Source organism: Arvicanthis niloticus, chromosome 26 (genome assembly GCF_011762505.2).
Source record: "Arvicanthis niloticus isolate mArvNil1 chromosome 26, mArvNil1.pat.X, whole genome shotgun sequence".
Classification (NCBI taxonomy): Eukaryota; Metazoa; Chordata; class Mammalia; order Rodentia; family Muridae; genus Arvicanthis; species Arvicanthis niloticus.
This window is the reverse complement of record NC_133434.1, coordinates 18,860,735-18,880,990: the sequence shown is the minus strand read 5'-3', so window position 1 is coordinate 18,880,990 and position 20,256 is coordinate 18,860,735. Positions and strand designations below refer to the sequence as shown.

Below are 20,256 nucleotides of genomic sequence, written 5' to 3'. Positions count from 1 at the left end.
CACCAGGAGGGTTTGAGGTATATTGATGAACATCACTGAAGGGGGGAAAAAAAAATCAAAGGCCAAATTTAGAGCCTGCTTGAAGCTGTGAATACCAAAGCCCAGCCGGCTGTAGAGATTCTTGACAACTGTCAGTAGAGTTAGCAAGATTTCCAACTGTGACTGTTTTCTATGAACTAGGTTAATTCTCTGTGAGCAAAACCAAAGGCTTGAGGTTTGGAAAAACTAATGAGGAAAAAAATAGGCTCTTCTAAGCTAACATTTTCTCTTTAAATTATAAAGTCCATGTGTTGAGAGAAGACAAGAAGAAGAAAAAAAGCAACATATGTCTGTAGAGGAAATATCTTGTGTATTGTATGGATGCCTCACCTGTCAATTAAAAACAAACAAACAAACAACCTATAGCCTATAGTAAAGGGTAAACTAGAATGTGGGACATCTGGGAGGCAAGCATGGGAAGATGTGACAAGACAGACACATGGTACCTGAACACAGGTAACCAGCCACATGGCAGAATGTAGGTTAAAATAAATGGGTTATGCTAAGTTATGATCCTTTCAGAGGAGCCTAGCTATGTGGCCAAGGTATTTATAAATAGGTTTTGAGTCTGAGTCTTATATCTGAGAGCACGGGGCTGGGAGAAAGAACCAGACCTAATCTCTACCTATGTCTAAGAGGCAGAAGAAAGAGCAGAAGGCAATGTGGTGCTGGCCTCAAACTCACAGAGATCCACCTGCCTCTGCCTCCAGACTGCTGGGATCAAACGTGTACACCTCCACCACCTGGCTTAGATTTCATTTTTAAGTGTGTGTGTGAGTACATACGTATGTGTACATATGTATATGTGAGTATAGGTGCCCAGAAGAAGGCGTCAGAGCTGCTGGAGCTGAGGTAATAGGCAATATGAACTGTCTAATAATGTTGTTGTGTTTAAACTTTTCACAGTGAAACAAAGTTATAATGGCTAAAATAACACAGAATATGGCCAGAAAGATGGCCACCTTCGATAGATAAAGTTAATGATTCATCTTGGAATCTATCTATCATTCGATAGATAAAGGAGCTTTCTCTGCAAGCCTGGTGATCGTAGTTTGCTTCCTGGAACCTGGAACCTACACAAGAGTAGAAGGATAGAGCTGACTCCACACTCACTAGGGCATGTGCACGCCCCCATCATAGAACTAATTTTTTTAACTTGAGTCCTCTGAAAAAGTAGCATGTGCTGTTAGTTACTGAGCCATCTCTCCACCCATGAGTGCTATCTTAATTATCATATGATTATCATACAATTATTATCAGGCTTTAGTGACTTGTTGAGGCCATTATTGATATTTATTTCCATGCCATAAGTATAGGCTTGTTTTGATACATGTGCGGAAAACTTGGTCCCCAGGATGGGTGTCATGAGGTGGTGAGATATGTAAGAGCTGGGAGATGATTAGGGTGATGAGGCCCCAGCATTGAGAAGGTTGAATGCCTCTCTCAAGAATCAGTTGCTATGGAGTAAGTCCCATCATGTGCTAATTCACATGTGGCAGACCCCTTTCCTTTTATCTTCTATGTTGTGCTGCATCCAGGACAGTTCTCCAGGGAGTAGCAATTGGGCTAGATACATGGGACATTTAAACTTGTTTACAATATAAATCGTGCAGCCTCAGGCATTTTGTTATGGAAATACAGATTAGGTTATCATAAGTCTCATGTGTACTAATCATCTTTCTGGAACACAAAAACCTTATACCTAACTTTGATGTAAGTTAGTAAGTGTGAACATTACAGATCTATCCCCATTTTCATCCTTCTTTTTCAAAACGAGTTTGAAAGCATCATCTTCCTTTTGGCAAGCTAGAAAGTGTCCTTCATACAGTGAAGATTCAAACTCCATTTTGTTGTGTCCTGGAACACGTTTCTGAAAGAATATGAGATCACTTTTTATATCATCAATATTTTCAGGTGGATTCATCTCCTGTGGAGAAAACACAAAACACATAATTTTTAAGGATACAAACAACCGGAGTGATGGCTCACTGGTTAAGAGTGCTTGCTGCTTTGCTCTCAGAGGTCTGGAATTTGGTTCCCAGTACCCACATAAAGGCACCTCACAAATGCCTGAACCCCAGCAACAGGGGATCTGACTGTTCCTTCTGACCTCTGAAGAAACACACACACACACACACACACACACACACACACACACACATGAAGTGAAATAATTTTTAAAAGAGGAAATTAACAAATTGAATATATACAGTTTATTTAGAAGTGTATTACTAAACAGACCTAAAGCAGTTTTAATTTTTGTAAAAGTTAAGAAAAAAACCCTTCGAATATAGACTAATATGAGTACTGACCACCTTTAATTCTTAACTTCCTCTTTCCATCCATTTTGACCGTTTCCACCCTGGAACGATCTTCCATATGTAGGCTTCCTGATTCCCTTATGCCTAGAGAGCTTCCTTCTGTTCTCTTCCACCAAGTGGAGTCTGTGTCTGTTAATGATGAAGTAAAGTTCTAGCAAAAGTAGCCACCTCTTTGGGCTAATTCCTGTTCTTGTCTTTCTCAGTTGTCCGTAGCTAAAAACACTGCTGACCTCCTCCTTCAGCTCAGTAGGTTTTAGTGAGATCAGGAGGTGACAAGCAGCTCAGCTGCTTTCTGTGGATCCTGGAACTAACTGTAGCGTGATTAAACCCAGTAGCTGTGCTACGACTGAGTCTTGGGTTTCCCAATAGTCCAGCTATACTGACTTAGTCTGTGGCCCCTGATTCTGTCTTTCTGCCAAGTAAGACAATGCACAGTAGTCTCTCCTTTTTGTCCTGAGTGTAGTCCCTTTGTCTGGGTCCTGCCCAGAAAGGCCAAGTGCTGATTCTTCTCTCTTTTGTTCAGACACCAGGGTCTCTCAGGATTAGCTGTCTGGAAGCTGTAGTCCCTCACACTGGACCTGGAACTGCTAGGAGTGCCTGGCTTTTCCTATTCTTACATCTTGTCTACCTTTTCAGGATGTGTTAGAACATGCGGGAACTGCCTGAGGCTATTCCATGTTAATCACAGAACTAATATTTTGGAGTTATTACTACTCCATGGTAGTAATGATCACCATGATCCTATGGACTGATAGAGACATCTCTAGAATTGAAAAAAGCATTCTATTTCCCTAAGATGCATAGAATACTCGGGGGGGGGGGGGCGCTTTCAACTGAACTAGTTATAGAATTGATAGTCATCGTTTTCAGCCATTGTCCTTTATGAACAAATATGGCCTCATGTAGAATACTCTCTTACTTGCACCTGCTTCTGAAACCATGCCTGCTAAACCACAACTTAGGGAATACTGTAAGCTGCAAAAGTTGGTCTAGGACCAAGTTTAAGCTCAAAGTCTAGCTGAGAATTAATCCTTAGCTACGAAGCCCCAGTGATACAGCAGGAGATGCAGTTGGGTCTTATCCAAACCCAGTCTATGGCCACAGGGGCTAAGATCTGTATTAATGGAAGACCCAGAGCACGAGACTGGGCACAGTGACAGGCACTTGTAATCCTAGCATCTGGGAGTAGAGAGGGAAGGATTAAAAGTTCAAGGTCACCCTCAACTATATACTGAGTTTAAGGTCAGTCCAAGATACAAGAAACCCTTTCTGAAAAGAAAACACTCAGCTGTCACTTCCCTTCTGACAGGCTCAGAGACAAATTAGACAACCATGTATCATCACACTAGGCCACAGGGCTTGACAATTCCCTGCTACCATCGATTTCAGTGGATGTCTTTGCTCTTCCAGCTCTAGATAAAAGGTTGGTCTGAAGATCCCTGGATTTTTTTCATTTTGTCCATTAATATGACTAAAACTCAAGTGAAGCTGATTCTTACCTCAAAGGAAATGACTTTGTCTTTACAGGAGAGGGTAGACATTCTTTCATCCTTCACAGAGAGAGTCACAGCCAGTCCTCTTACTTCACTATCTTTATACATATATATTATCAGTCTGGTCTGGGATCCATGGGCTGAAACAAATATTAATAAGTTAGACCACTAATTACAATAGTTTATCCCCAAATTGGCATCTGCAGAAATTTAGCCAAAGACTAGATCCACCTTAACAGACAGATCACTACCCTGTACTCAGTTTTGGCCAGACAGTCGACAGACATGATGCCCAGCTGGCCAGACACCCTTAACACACACACACAAGGTGTTGTAAAACATGAGTGGACAATGTGAGAATGCTAAAAGTATTCTGAGTTGGGGCTGGGCAGATGGCTCAGTGATTAAGAGCACTGACTGCTCTTCTAGAGGACCTACATTTGAGTTCCCAGCACCTACATGGCAGTTCACAACTGTCTGTAATTTCAAGATCTGACACCCTCACACAGACATTCATGCAGGCAAAACACCAATATAGAGAAAAAAAGATATTCAGAGTCTGTTAAAGACACTGATTTTTTTTGAGTGTGTTAAAGATTTTATGAACCTTGCTGGGTGTGGATGCAGACGCCTTTATTTCTGTCACTCAGGAGGCAGGGGTAGGTGGATCTCTGAATTTTAGTCTGTCTGGTATATAGAGTTCTAAGCCTACCAGGGATACATAGTGAGATCCTGTCCCAAACAAAAACAAAACCAACCCTCAAACAGAACATTATTCTGAATCTAAAGACTATGTTTAACTGTTGAATGTTTAACAGAATATTAAAAACCTATTTGCTGAGGTAAAAATCTTAGGATAGGATATTTTTTTCAAAAATATGCATTCAACCAGGCCCCAAACTGTGTGATTTGGAACTCATGACTTGAGACACACAGTAATTGTGTCATCCCTGAGGCACTCTCGGGTTCTGGTGGAAGGCACATTTATTTGAAATGCTTCTGTTTTGCTTTTCATTTTGAGTTTTGATAGTGTCAGCAGTATGCTTAGCTATCACCAGTGGAGATGGAGCATCCAACTTGACAAGGCTCTTCCTCAGAGGATACAATTGAAATAAGGGAACTAGTGATACACACGTAGACTCAGTGACTTGTCCTCTGCCAGACTCTTTATTGAACCCAACTCCTCCCTCCACCTAAAAATATGGGTGTTCTCTAAAGTGAAATTATATTTACTACTGTGACTTTCCATTTAAGGATTGGGTCAAATACCGCAATATTTGAAAGTATAGGCAGTAAAAGTGAGAGAGAATAGTGGTGGTCATCTCTGTGTTTATAAGTAAGTAGGGGGAAGTACCGTTCCGATCAATATCAGGCATGTCCTCGAACACAGGATGCTTTCTTTTGTCAACGAAGAGAACCTGGTCATTTATGTTCCGTATTACTGCAGTTGTACAGTGAAGTCTGCCGAAGTGGTCTGACTCCAGGTCTCCTATAATATACATTGAATCATTAATGGTTAGGTTTTTTTTTTTTTTTTTTTTTTTTTTTTTTTTTTTTTTTTTCAGATCAACAAATAGACCTGGTACTACTGTTCTCCAGAGTCAGTCCAAACTTCTAGATGCAGCAACGAGCAGGCTGACTGCTGTATTTTATCCCCTTCCAAGAGACACTGTGTTTCCTGTTTGTGCTCAGAGCTACTCTCCTACCGAGGGTTCAACTGTCTTACGGTTTGATCAGCCTCCTACTGTTTGTGTTTTCTTACACTTTGACTTGTGCTGTCCATGCTCTTCAACCTCAGATGCCCTCCCCTCTCCTGCCCCTGGGAACTCTTCCCTAGTCATCTCCTTCCTGCCTTTCCTTCTAACTGTGCCTTGTACTTCATTATGGAGTTTTGTTAGTATCATGAATCATTAACCTGTTTATGCAAATGTGAAAACTGTCCCACCACAGGCTCCCCGGTGGGCAGTGGTTGGTTTTCTGGTTGAGTGCTGTCTCTTACAGCTGTAGCTTCAGGTCTTGCTGCTCTCTGGATCTTTACAACTATCATCCCTACTTTCCCCTTCAGGGAATTCACTCTCTCCCTCTCCATCTCCTTCTCTCTCTCCCTCTCCCTCCCTCCCCTGGCCCCCATCTTCATTTCTTTTGTTTTCCGAGACAGGGTTTCTCTGTGTAGTCTTGGCTGTCCTGGACCCTGTTCTGTAGACCAGGCTGGCTTCAGACTCAGAGATCCTCCTGCCTCTGCCTCCTAAGTGGGCTTAGAGGTGTGCACCACCACACTAGACCAGTTCTTTTCCTCTACTAAAGAAAAATACTGGACAAGGGTCCTAGTGTCCAAGGCAGAGCCAACTTGTACTCCGTGTAATGGGCTGAAGCTTTGATTTGCCAACTCTTCCTTCTCTGCTGTCAACCTGGCATTTCTGCTTCCTAGATTTTATCCTGAGCAGGTAGTTCAGACACATTGTGTTAACACTGTTGTCTAAGAATGCTGCACACCTGTGATCCTGGCACTCAGGTTGCTAAGGCAGGAGGAGGTTGAGGCCAGTCCAGGTAACAGAGTGAGTTCTGGGCCAGTCTATTGAACCAGTGTCAAACTGAACTGAACAGCTGAAATCTCCAAGAATCCCATAGAATGCTGTAAACAAATCATAAGATGGAAACAACTTATAAGTCTATCAGCTGAGGAATTATAGTTTTATTATGCTCTCACTGTATGAATTTAATATAACTGTAATTATTAACCACCTACACAACAACCCTATGGAAGGTTTCTACCAGCTGACAACGGATGTGTCTCAAGTGCCTTCTAATTTGCAAAGAAAGAAAAATAAATTTATACTTACCATTATCTTCAGCTAAAAGAAGGAAAAGAGAAACACAATATGTTAAGTTATACGGTTTGGCTCAACATGTCCCCTCTCTCCTACCCTTCTACAACTCTACTCTTCCTTCCACTCTCCTCCCCCAACTTTCTCTGTAGACAGGGACTTACTTTATAGTTCTGACTGATCTGGAACTCACTCTGTAGACTAGACTGGCCCCAGACTTACAGAGTCCACCTGCCTCTGCCTTCTGAAGTACTGGGATTGAAGACATGGCGCCTGGTCCCCACTCCTCACTCCTTAATCTCTGTGTAGTGCTGATGGGCTCTGTTGGCCTCCAGTAGGAATAGCTGCTTCAATAAGCATTCAAGAGCTCATAAAACTAAGCCTATTAGCCAGGCAGTGGTGGCGCACGCCTTTAATCCCAGCACTTAGGAGGCAGAGGCAGGTGGATTTCTGATTCCGAGGCCTGGTCTACAGAGTGAGTTCCAGGACAGCCAGGGATATACAGAGAAATCCTGTCTCAACAAACAAACAAACAAATAAACATCCAAAACAAAACAACAAAAAACAAAACAAACAACAATACAAAATTCTAAGCCTATTAGGGTTCATGTGTGCTTAGATATGTTAACTATAAAACTGAAATCCAGGGCTGGAGAGGTGGCTCAGAAGTTAAGAGCACCACGTGTTCTTCCAGCGGACTCATGTTTTGATTCCCAGCACCCACATATCAGCTCACACATCCAGTTCTATGGGATCCAGTGTCCTCTTCTGACCTCCATGGGCACCAAATTCATGTGGTTCACAGACATACATGCAGAAGAAACACCTATATACATGTAATAATAATAATAATAATAATAATAATAATAATAATAATAATAATAATAATAAATTTAACTCCAGGATTTGTAAATCTCAATACGTAGCTAAAGCATTTTTTTAAATAAAACAGCAAACTTTTCTTTTAAATTTATTGTTTAAATGGAAAGACATCTAAAGACTTTTTCAGCAAGCTTCCAAAGAAAGCTGAACTTTCCGTGAAGTCAAATCCCCCAAGGAAACTTAATCAGAAGAATCTCCATCCCGCCCTCCCATCCTCCCTCTCTCTCTGGTCAAGTATATTCATGTGGATGGTGTACACAGAACTCTAGGTCTAGAATATCATGACCAGCATTTCTTTTGGAAAGCAGGGTTTCCTCAATGGCACATTTTCCTGGGATCTTCATGATGGGCCCCAGGCACTTGGTGAGCTACCATGAGAGTGCCACCCCTGAGGTAGGACAAGGCACAGAGACCTCAAGAATCTTATGGTTATTTTTAGAGAGGGGACATTAACATTGCAGTAGAATTTGATGACAAACAGGAGCCTAAGCTCACTTTATGATTTCTTTTCTTGTTGAAAACCTGTATCTGAGCCCTGCATTTGCCTTACTGGTTTAGACTTACGTATAAAGTAAAGTGTGTTGTCAACAAACACCATTTCCTTGAAGTTGATGCAAGAGCCTTCTTCTGTGATGGCAGCCATTATTCCTAGTGAAAGCAGAGAGTCACTTATGAAGAGGCAAAGACTGCTCTTCGTACACATCCAGTGAACAAACCTCTCGCCCTCTTTTTTTTTATAAAAAGATTTTTATTTTGTTTCATGTATTTGGTGTTTTGCTTATATGCATGTCTGTGCACCACATGCAGTTCTTATGGCATCCAGAAGATGGTGTTGGATCCAGCCACTGAGTGGGTGCTGGATACTGAACTCCAGACTTCTGGAAGAATAGCCAGTGCTCGTAACTGCTGAGCCATCTCTTCCGTTCCTTAATGCTACCTTCTAAACCTCTACATTTGAGCATCATTTATTAACCAGCATGCTGATGACTATGGCGGATGTTTGATAAATGTGAAGCATCAGTCTATAACACTCGTGTTTATATTATTTCACAAATCATTAGCTATTTGGAATCAGGAGAGTGCTGTCTCATTAAGCAATATTTTAAAGGGTGATTGTATGGTTCACTATTGAGTTATTAGTTTCGTGTTTCCTGAGGACGCTGGAAATACATCACTTAAATCCCAGTGGCCTCCTGTAGATGAGATGCTGAAGGTTCCAGACTTCACTGGTAAAGGAGAGGAGGTGTTAAGAAGTGATACTTCCACTGGGCATTTGGGGCAGGGTGGGAGAAGACAGAAAGGCTCTGGCGTGTGGTGCGTTCCCTCCCCAGGCAGCAGCAGCTTTTGATCTGAAATCTATATTTCTATATTTGTATATGAGTAACACATAAATATGACATTTCTGCAAAAACAAATAATATAGGTTTGGACAATTCAAACTATTGTATTTGCTTTTTGCCTTTCCCTCACCCTACTCTACACTTAAATACATGTGTGTAGCCTTTCGGAAGTCTGTCATGGAATTGTCTTGGAGCTCTATGTATGAGAAACCTGTGACTTTGGGGAGAAAACACACATGTTTATTTTCATCCATTTCTAGGCTGAAATGCAGCACCCTTCCTTGTGTAATATAGGAAATAAACCGCTGTGTTTGCATTGGTACTTACAGCCCTGCCACTAATAGAAATGTTCCCTTATCATCAGGCTACAGTTTCTACCAGAGTCCTGAAATACTGTTTAAGTCTTTTATTACATTGAAATTACCCTGATAGATCTTGTTGCTTAATGTATTAAGAAAGAACACAAAAATACTACATAAAATTGTTAAAGGTTTTTTTTTTGACAGCTCTTGTGAGGTTGAGACAGAAAGACCAGGAGTCCAAGGCTATGTAATACATTTGCTATAACATCTTCCTCTTCAGCTTTTAATAACTATTTTAATTTAATGAGTTTCCTGCCTTTAATTTAATGTGACAATAATGGGCTAGAAGAAAGCAGCAGCCTCAGGTTTCCTGCTCGCTCCCCACGGTTACTGGCAGGCTTCCTCCTAAAGACGTATGGAAGAACCTTCTGTACTTCCCTCTCCCCTGAACTCGTGGTCCACTGAAGAAGAAGGATGAAATTACCTTTAATCTTTTCTTGTTTGCTGTCTTTTCTCTCTTGAAACAGGTCCTGTTATACACTCTGTGGTGTCTTGGAATCCCAGTCCTTCTGTCTCAGCCACTTGAGGGATGGGGGTCTAAGTGTCTATCAGCCAAGCCTCATGCACCATCATATCCTTATCTGACTCTGGGTCCACACTTTCCCTTAAAGCAGTTCACCACCTTTAACACCACCTGCAAGCTGAACTTCTACTTCCTCAATGGCTGAGAGTTCAGGCGCCTGTGTGTGTTGCTAATCTTCTGTAGCCTTTGTTCCTGGTAATCTGTTGATTGCAGGTCTTATTTCAGCAGAATTTCTGTGTCTCTCCATCTCTCTCTTTATCTCTGTCTCTCTCTGTCTCTGTCTCTCTGTCTCTCTCTCTGTTTGTCTCTCTCTCTGTCTGTCTCTGTCTCTGTCTCTGTCTCTGTCTCTGTCTCTCTCTCTCTCTCTCTCTCTCTTTCTCTCTCTCTCTCTCTCTGTATGTGTGTGAATTCCCTAGAGCTCTAGTTACAGACATGGATCTGAACTCAGGTCCTCTGTAAGAGCAGTACTCACTTTTAACTGTTGAGCTGTCTCTCCAGCCCCAAGAGAGCTCTTACAGCAAGCTCACCTGTTTGTGTTTCTTTTCTAGGTGACTTATTGTCTTTCTCCTTTCCTCCAGGAAGCGGTAAAAGGCCCTTACCAGAGGTAGCCACTAATCTTAGACTTTACAGATCTTAAACTGCAAGACACAAATAAACCGAGTGTATGTGGGTGTGGGTGTGTGTCTGGCTTTAGGTATTCTTTATAGCTATAGAAAACTGACCAAAACAATATTATTTAGGGAATATTTAAAAATCTGTGCTCTTAAAAAAATTTTTTTTATCATGATCTGAGGCCGAGTAGTTTCAGTAGAGGAAGAAAATTAAACTTCAGTTGAAAAACTCAATTTTAATTAAGCTAACCTAAAGTATTTGTTATTTGGTCGATGTAAACAGTTTAATCTAGGTTCAGTTACTTATATCCAAATGTGAATAGTTATTAAATATATTTTATATTCTAGTCAATAAATGGGTAAATAAACTGAATACTTCTGTTTCAAAAGAAGTACAGATGGCTAGCAAATATATGAAGAGAAGTTCATACCTTTAGCCACCAGAGAAATATAAATTAAAAATATATTGAGGGCTGGAGAGATGGCTCAGTTGTAAAGAGCGCACACTGCTCTTGCAGAGGATCTGAGTTTAGTTCTCTGCACTCACATTAGTTCACAATTGCCTGGAACTCCAGCTCCAGGTGACCTGATGTCTCTGGCCTCCATGGGAACTTATACTCACGTGTACATACCCCTACACAGATGCACGCACACACACATGATTTAAAATAATAAAAATTAAATATCATCAAAGTTACATTGAGTTTCCATTTCACCCCCATCATGATACCAGTCATCAAGAAAACAAAAAAATAAGAAGAGAGAAATTCCTAACCAATGTTAGTGAGAATGTAGAGAAAAAGGAACCCTTCTACATCCCTGGTAGAAATGTAACTTAGTTTAACCTCTATGGAAATCAAAATAAAGGTTTCTCAAAAAAAAAAAAAAAAAAATAGAACTATCATATTAACTTGCTATATCACTCCTGGGCATATACCTAAATAAATCCAAGCCACACACAATAGGGATCAAGTCATACACAGTAGGGATACCTGCACAGCTGTGTTACTTATGCAACTTGTCACAGGGCCAAGTTATAGAGTCCGCCTTAGTGCCCATCAGCAGGTGTGTGGATAATGATGGAATGTATTTTTACAATAGAGTATTATTCAGCCGTAAAAGGGATGAATTACATTAGAGATGGAAAAAAATCGCTGAAACCGGAAGTCACTGTCTTAAGTGAAATAAGCCAGACTCAGAATGACAAATATATTTTTTTCTCAAATGCAAAATCTAGATTTAAAAGAATATGAGAGTAGAAGGAAGACTTTAGAAGGAGGAGTAAAAGGGTGGGACTCTATTGATATCATTAGTGAGATAACAGCTGATGTTGTCTTCTCTAATATATATAATGCACATATTTTTCAAAAGTGATTTTCTTGGAATACAGCAAGCACAAGGGACAAAAATTGGATTTTTAAATGACTAGTATTTACTGTACTGAGTATTTAATTAGTTATTAGGTGAATGACCTAAGAAAAGGAATCAGATACCCTAAAAATACCACTCCTATGTGTGGAGAGGTGGCTCAGTGGTTAAGGGCACAGCCTGCTTTACAAGAGGACCCAGATTTGTTTTTAGCATCCACATGGTAGCTCACAACCATCTGGAATTCCAGTTTCAGGTTCCTGGTGCCTTCTCATGGACTTCACAGGCAGCAGGCAGACACAGTATCAGTACATATAAAATAAATTACTAACTACTCCTAGATGGCCTGGTGTCACACATCTGTAACCCCAATGTTGAGAAGCCAAAGCTACAGGATCATGAATTAGTGAGGAGCCTCCCTGGGCTACACAGTGGGACCTTGTCACAAAAAACAGCAGTTAGGCATGTGGCTCAGGGTCTGAGAGCTTGGCTGGCATGCACAAGGCTCTGTGTAGCCCTTTAAAAATTAGAACAACAACAGAGAAAGAAACAAAACACTCTTTCCCACAATTCTTGCACTTCTTTATCATTTAATCAACTCTTTAATATGAGTCAGTTGTGGGTTTAGAAGCTGAACAAAACTTAGCTTCCGTCGTCCAGTGACTCATGTCTGTGGGCAAGACAAAGCATGGCAGATGCTGTAGGATCTGGTTTGTGCTGCTGTTTGAGAAGGTTTTACAGTGATGTCACTCAGTGCAATGAGCAGAGGACAGCCTTGTCAAAGGTAGGGGAAGGTTTTTGTGAAGGACGGCTAGTGATCGGGGAGGAGGGCTAGGGAGCAGGGAGGCTGGGGACCTAGGCCTGAGGTTTCACCATTTACCACAGAAGACATAAGGGTAGTCACAGCTCTCAGAAAAAAATGTGTTTCTGAAGACTCCACGTGCTTACAAGATTACTTTGTTCTTTGGTAATAGATGTAATGGTGTAATAAGGGCACCATTCTCGGGGTGCTCATGTTGACAGCCACCAACATGAATGCTTGCCTTCTTTCCACCCACTTCTCAGCGTTATTAACTGTGCTTTGAAAAGCTCGTTCTCCTCACGCCCTATCATGGTGGCACTTTGGTCACCTTAATGCTGTATTCTTGCATCTTGCTTTTATACCTAGAGATTGTTTGTATCACAAATAGTAACAAAGGCTCCTTAATAACTTGGTAACATTGTTATCAGATAAGAAAATATTTAAACCTGGGTGTGTTCCTGTACACCAGTAATCACTTTGGGTAGGTAAAGGCCAGGGGATCAAGGTGGAGGCAGGAGGTTCAAGGTTATCCACAGCTACACAGTGAATTGGAGACCGGTATGGGTTTTATGAGACCCTGTCTCAAAAAGGCAAAAAGAAAATAAAGCAAGTATGATGTCAATAGTATTATGTAGCTGGGGAGAAGGTTCTGGGTATTTGCCATCCATACCTGGAGACCTGAATTCAATTCCCAAGAGACCAACTCCACAAAAGTTGTGGTCTGACTCCCACACACCTGTTTCATTCACACACACACACACACACACACACACACACACACACACACACACACACACGCTGTGATAAATTAATGCTTTAATAATAGCATTATAATCCAGTCTGATGGCACAGGCCTGTAACACCAATTACAAGGGCAGATGAGACAGGACGACTGCTTGGGTAACTCAGAGTGAGTTCAAGGTCAGTTTAGGTAACTCAGTCCCTGTCCCCAAATTAAAAAAAAAAGAAGGTAAAAAATGTGGAGAGGGGTTAGTGCTACGGCTCAGTGAGAGAGCTTCTGAGACACGTAAGCAACGGTTTAACTTATGCCATAGTGATGGAGGCAGATGATCCCACCAGGGCACCATCTTCTATCTGGCAACAGTGCTAACAGTCTGCAATCTCCTTGGCCTAGAAGCTCTGAAATTATACCACTCTAGACCAAGCATTTAATTTGAAAATATTCCTATTATTTATTTTACATTATTTAGATTTTGTCTAATTTACTACACTTGCAGTGTAGTTACTTCGATAAAAACCAGGGAAGGGGAGCTAGATAATAAATCTTGTTTATGCAAGCTTGATCTCTTTGGGGAGGAGAAAAACAGGTTAAATTTGCGTTTTAAAAGTTCACCTGGGTCATAGTGCAACCAATACATTCTATTGGGGGGTGGGGGGGGGGAGGCAGACCTTAAAACTGTCCTCTAAAACCCAATGAAGGAAAGAAAAGAAGGAAAACCTTAAAAAAATTAATCAAAATATAAGACTTTCTCAAATACTCTCCTTGCTGGAAAAATGGCTCAGCGGTTAAGAGCACTGACCGCTCTTCCAGAGGTCCTGAGTTCAATTCCCAGCAACCACATGGTGGCTCACAACCATCTGTAATGAGATCTGATGCCCTCTTCTGGTGTGTCTGAAGACAGCGACCGTGTACTCACATACATAAAATAAGTAACTAAACCTAAAAGTGTGTGTGGGGGGGGGACAAAAAAAGGAAAGAAAAGAAATGGATCAAATACTCTTCTTGTTTCCTAATTAATTTTGTTTTATGTATTTTCTGTAGATTGTTCACTTACTGTGTTCCTACTCCTGTTAGCTCTCAGTGTATCATGATGTCAAGTCTAATCTTCTTCCTTACTCCTTTCCCGTTTTTTTCCTCTGATTCATTCTCATGCATGTTTCTTTGCTTTCTCAACCCTAATCTACGAAATACAGTACCCAGTGGGTAAGAATGCCTTGAACATTTTATCTAGTAATCTCTTGCACATGTATGTGTGTGTAAATGTTCATGCATGCACATGTACGTGCATGTGTGTCTGTGAGTGTGCCCATACTCACATGTTAGAGGACAATTGTGGGTATTATTCATTAAGTACCATCATCCCTTTAAAAAGTAAAGAAAAAATATTGTGTGTGTGTGTGTGTGTGTGTGTGTGTGTGTGTGTGTCTGTCTGTCTGTCTGTCTGTCCATCCACACATCTAAGGTCAGAGGACAACTTGCAGAAGTCAGTTCTGGGGCCAGGCTTGGTGGCAAACACTCTTATCCTCTGAGCCATCTTGCTGGCCACATCCCACTTTTTGAGACAGGACCTCTCAGTGTCCTGTAACTTGCCTACTGGCTAGACTGGACGGTCAGCAAGCTCCGAGGATCCACCTGCTTCTGTCATCTTAGGACTGGGAGTGTGAACTCTGTATGGCTTGGCTTGTTTGCTTTTTAAGTCTGCATTCTGGAGATTGAATGCAGGCTCTTGAGTACTTTTCCAACCTTGTCATCTCTCCAGCCTTCACCTAATGTTCTCATAAACATCTTCACCTAATGTTCTCATAAAGAGCCTCCCAGGAATATATACAAAACATTAGATCTTCAAAAATCAAAAAGTTGTAGTATAAGCCTTTGAAAACTAGCTCACAGAGAGATGACAGAATATCATGATGAAAATTAGGTCTCATGAGTTCCAGTTTTGCCTGGGGCAAGTTACTTAATTTCAGGGGGTCTCAGTTTCCTCATTTGAAAAACAAGGAAGCTGGACGTCAAACTTTTAAGTTTTTTCCAGCCCCAGCATTCTGCAATTCTAGGCTATAGTTAAAACTGCCAGGAAAGAGCCATTTATATGGGGCCAATGTCCTAGTAGACACTTCCTCTTACAGTGGTTCTCGACCTGTGGGTCGCAACTCATTTGAGAGTCGAACCACCCTTTCAGAGGAGTCATCTAAGACCATTGGCAAACACAGATATTTACATTACAATTCATAACACTAGAAAAACTACCGTTACAAGCAGCGAAAATGATCTTATGGTTAGGGGGTCACCACAATGTGAGGAACTGCATTAAAGGGTCCCTCCCAGCTTTAAGAAGGTTGAGACCACTGGAAGGCAACACACAGCTAGAGAATATTATTCAACCAGTATTTTCAAATTCCCAGGAGTTTAAAAAATAATATTATATTAAAAGTAAAATGCCTTGAACTTGAAAAACGACTCTAATCCCATTTGTCTTGTCTGTGGAACTTCAGTTCTGTGGAGTAGGTGTAGGCTCACAGCTGGGTCTGCTATGTGATTAAATCTTCACAATCACATGGGAAGTCATCCTGGCTTCAGCAAGACCAACACTCAACATTTCGCTTCTTTTTTTTTTTTTTTAGAAAAACACCCTTATTATAGCCAGCTATAGCAGCACTCACCTATAATCCAAGCACTGTTAAGATAGGCAGATCTCTGCAAGAGGCCACCCTGGTTTACATAGGTCTATAACAGCCAAAGCTATGTACATAGTGAGGCCCTGTCTCAAAAGAAACAAACCAAACAAACAATCCGACCAACCAAAACTAAATCAAACTAAAACATCTGAGTTTAGTGTGTGTATGAATTTACGATGGCTTGTGTGTGGAGGTCAGGGACACCTTCCTTCTTTATAAGGGATCCATGGATGGATCTCAGGTCAGCAGGCTTTAACATAGCACTTTTCCTGCTGAGCCATCTCAGTGGCCAGGTGATGTTTCAGTTTAGTAGGTCAGCTAACCCTTGACAATTGTTCCACCTTACAACTGTATGTATGTGGGATATGGAAGGGATAGGGGCAGAACACAACAGGAAATTAGATCATTAGTAACAGGTATATTTAATCAACTGTTAAATATAGACTTTATTTTTAGAAGGTCAAGTACAACTCACATACTTGGAATTTGTGTGTGAAAGAAGACTGGGTGTTCCATATTCCCTCCTCCTCCTGTGGGAGGGGAACGAGGTATGGTTGGGGTGGGGTGGCAGGCGGAACATTCTAACCTGAAGTGAGCAGGAGAATATGGAGGGTTTTATGGGAGATTCAGATTGTGATGTTAATAGCAATGGGAAGGCACTGCAGGCAGAGAGGGAGATATTCTGAAGGAGCATGGCATGGGATTTAGCCAGCTGAAAATAGGCAGAAAGTAAAGAGATTAAGGACGTCTTAATTGGTTTTGTTATATGACTTCAAAATAGAAGATGATTTATTTATTCAGCCCTTCCCCTTCGAAATAAAGTCTTGCTGGGGAATCTTATCATATTACCCGAGTCCAGAGCAGCCCACGTCTTCTGCTACAGAGCTCACTGATTATCAGCCTTGCACAAGGTCTTGTTTGCTTGGAGAGAACTAGTTTGGATTTGAGGCTTCCTTGAAAGAAAAGCTGGTTTCAACATTCCAAAGCAGAGGTTCTTAGTGGTTCACAGATTAGCCCAAGCTGGTTCCAGTAATCCTGGATGCCACTTGCTTTTTCCATCTCCTACTCTTACAAGTGGACAAGCTAGCATTCGAGGCGAATTCTGTACCATTGCAACAGTCGGAAGACAAAGCGAGAAGAACCCTGCTTCCTTCCATTGGGCCCAACATTAAAGGGATTTGCAAATATACAAAAGGCTGTAAAATGTCCAGGCTAGATGACTGTCTTTAAAAATGTTATTTAAGAATATATGATATGTTTACAAAACACCCACTAGGTAACTTTTTAAAATTTCTCAGTTTTACTTTCTAACACATCATAGTAACATGGTAAGCAGCCAAGAGAAGCAGAGCTCTTTAGGGCCCCTAGTAGTTTTCAAGAGAGAAAAGAGAATCTCTGTCCTGAAGCGACTCTCCCACATCTAATAAAGATAGAGAAAAACAACCTGCGGTCTGCTTCTGTCCCTTCTGTGATTACTGTCATGCCAGTGTGTCCAAATAAAGAGGGACACATCTTACCTGGGCCAAGAGGAAGTGATTTGGAAGCTTTGAGGCGTCTTTCTTTTTCCTGACCCTGGAGGTTGCAGAAAATGGCAGAGTCCTGTCAGCGGCTGGAGCGGCAGCCAGGATGACAGAGAGCATGGAGCTACAGAGAACCCCCACCAGGTCGGCTGAGTCTGTGATACCAAGGCACAAGAATGAGGAAGAAGGCAGGCAAAGGGAGGAGACTGCCTCTGGCACGCCTCAGGCCCGCCTTTACATAGTGCAAGGGCACCAGAAATTTGAAGCAAAATGTTAGAAAACACTGGCATTCCCTTTACTGCAAATGTTACTATTCAGTGAACCATCTCTTCTGTAAAGGCTGGGACCATGCCTCTTTCAGAAAGTCAGGTGACTACAATGTAAGAAAATGAAAGGGGTTGGTTGGTTAGAGCATCCTTTCTCATATCAGCTTGTACTGATATGAGAAAGGTTTTGAGGCTCTTGCACACTTCAGCATGAAATTTTTTTTTTTTATCTAATACCACTGAATAACAGTCATATTGTAGTAATTTTTATACTATAGCCATTATACCTAAAATATATTTTGGGGAAAAATAAAATAATTTTTGTATAGTATTTTCTTTCTTCCCCTTTAAGACCTTATCAGGATTTTACTTTACCAGGCTCAACATGGTGTCATATGACACTTGATAGAAACTCTTCAGATTCACTTCTCAACGGCCTGGAAACAGCCCATTTTTGTAAAGCTTTTCCACTATCGTGAAATACCTATAGCATTATGATCTATAGCATTATACTCTTTCCTGTGTGTGTGTGTGTGTGTGCGTGTGTGTGTGCATGTGTGGGTATGGGGGAGTTGTACATTCAAGCAGAGGCAGAGACCAACTTTAAGTATTGTTCTCAGAACTATCCACAATGGTTTTTGAGACACAGTCTCTCCCTAGAATGTGGAGTTCACATGACTTGACTGGCTAAGCTGATGAGCTAGTGAGACCCAGAGAGCTGACTATCTCCACCACCCAGTGCTGGGATTACAAGTGCATGCCATTACATTAATAAACTTTTTAAAAGAGTTGTTCTCTCTCTCTCTCTCTCTCTCTCTCTCTCTTTCTCTCTCTCTCTCTCTGTATGTGTGTGTGTGTGTGTGTCTGTGAGTGTGTGTGTGTGTGTTTGGAGGGCTTACATGTGCCACGGTACACATATGGAGGTCAGAAGAGAACTTGCAGGAGTAGATTCCTCCTTACAGCATGTGTTCCCCAGGGACTGAACTCAGGCTGTTAGGTTTGGCAGGAAGTGCTTTTACGTGCTGAGCCATCTCACTGGCGCTATGCCAGGCACTATTGTTATTTTTAATGTGAGTTAGTTGTGTGCAGGTCCTCATGCTTGTGTGGCTAGAACTTTACCGGCTGAGTTCTCTCCTCAGCCCTACCATTAGAACTTTTTTGAATAAGAAACTTGAGAAATGATTTGACTGAAAGCTGGACACAGCAGCTTTAACATCTAATCCCAATGTACTTAGAGGAAATGAGAAATGGAGGCAGGAGGATATCCAGAAGCTCCAGGGCTGGATAGCCTGGGTTATGCAGTGGCAAAGACACCTAGGCTGCCCCCTTACTGCCACATGCATATTGTAGCACTGGAACATCTAGAGGCTCCCCTCTCCTAACACAGGCACAAAACAGATATTCCTGGGACGGTGGCAAATTTCTGACTTAAAATATATGAAACATGATTATTTTAAGGCTTTTCTTTAACTCATTGATTTAGTCTTCTAAAGTATTATTTCTAAAGAACAGAGTATAAATATAGCCTTGAAATCATAGCAGTATTTCTTAGGGACTTTTTAAAAAAAGCTTGGACACAGCTAAATTGTTGCTTTGTTAGCAATGGAATTAGGAAAGTGGGTTTTTTTTTTGTTTTGTTTTGTTTTGTTTTTGCCAGTACAGAAATTGTATGAGATCTTCTAAAGTTAGGAAGTAAAATGCTGTGTAAGAAGGTAGTTTTGAACTTTTGTCTTTTTTTTTTTTTTTTTTTTTTTTTTTTTTAAAAGCAGGGTACAATTTTCCTAAAGTCATGAAAACATCATGTCCATAGCTACGATTACAGAGGAAGTTTGTAGTGAGATGACTGGAGGGGCTTGGTGAGCTGTATTACCAGAAGGAAAACTAACGTTTTAAAGAATGTGTAGAAACAGCAGTGTGACTGAGTTTGAAATAGCAAGTTTTCATTCTCCAAGTGATCCTAAAGACTGAATGAAGTAGTGACAGAAGGATCAGCAGTGTTAGCCCAGCTGTAGAGCATTCAGTTAGCAAGAAGACGGCGTTGGGGTCAATCTCCAGCACATAGACAACAGACCAGAAGCAATGCCAGAAAGCTCCTTCCAGCTCTAGAGATGAACAGTGACAATTTGTACATTTCTGTTATGGGACTTTCCCCCCTATGATATAGAGTAAGCTATACGTTTCTGTGCCCTGTGTATTTTATAGACGTGTTGACAGTCCTTGGAATAATGTAAGGCATTACCCATACCCTCTCACTACTCATCTATCATACAATGAAGGTAACATTAAAACAAAAAAAAATGTTTTCTTTTAGTCTGGTAAAAATTTATGCATTAGGTCTTTTTTCTTTGAAATATTTAAGAACCAAATAGATAATTATCTGTTTAGATATAATACACATCACCCAGACTTTTTGATTTAATGGACTTTAAAAAATAACAGTGCTGCTGATGAATAATATAGAATGGTCAAGACTGAAGCAAGAGGATT

At 41.1% G+C, this 20,256-nt stretch overlaps 1 protein-coding gene across 4 annotated transcripts in view; it reads right to left on the bottom strand.

The window, feature by feature from the left end:
• Positions 1-1,310: 1,310 nt before the first annotated feature.
• The window catches only part of Il18 (interleukin 18), a 26,849-nt gene continuing 7,903 nt past the window's right edge, over positions 1,311-20,256 (bottom strand). The window contains exons 2-8 of one of the 4 annotated variants that reach the window (XM_076925124.1): positions 17,501-17,658; positions 16,833-16,936; positions 8,125-8,208; positions 6,694-6,705; positions 5,208-5,342; positions 3,860-3,993; positions 1,311-1,966 (exon numbers count right to left, since the gene is read on the bottom strand). In XM_076925124.1, the coding sequence (XP_076781239.1) occupies positions 1,742-1,966; positions 3,860-3,993; positions 5,208-5,342; positions 6,694-6,705; positions 8,125-8,203 (585 nt within the window). In that variant the 5' untranslated portion in view covers positions 8,204-8,208; positions 16,833-16,936; positions 17,501-17,658 and the 3' untranslated portion in view covers positions 1,311-1,741. Of the gene's footprint in view, positions 1,967-3,859; positions 3,994-5,207; positions 5,343-6,693; positions 6,706-8,124; positions 8,209-9,686; positions 10,103-16,832; positions 16,937-17,500; positions 17,659-20,256 lie in introns of those variants that run through there. The other 3 variants (XM_076925123.1, XM_076925125.1, XM_076925122.1) reach the window with 3 other exon arrangements.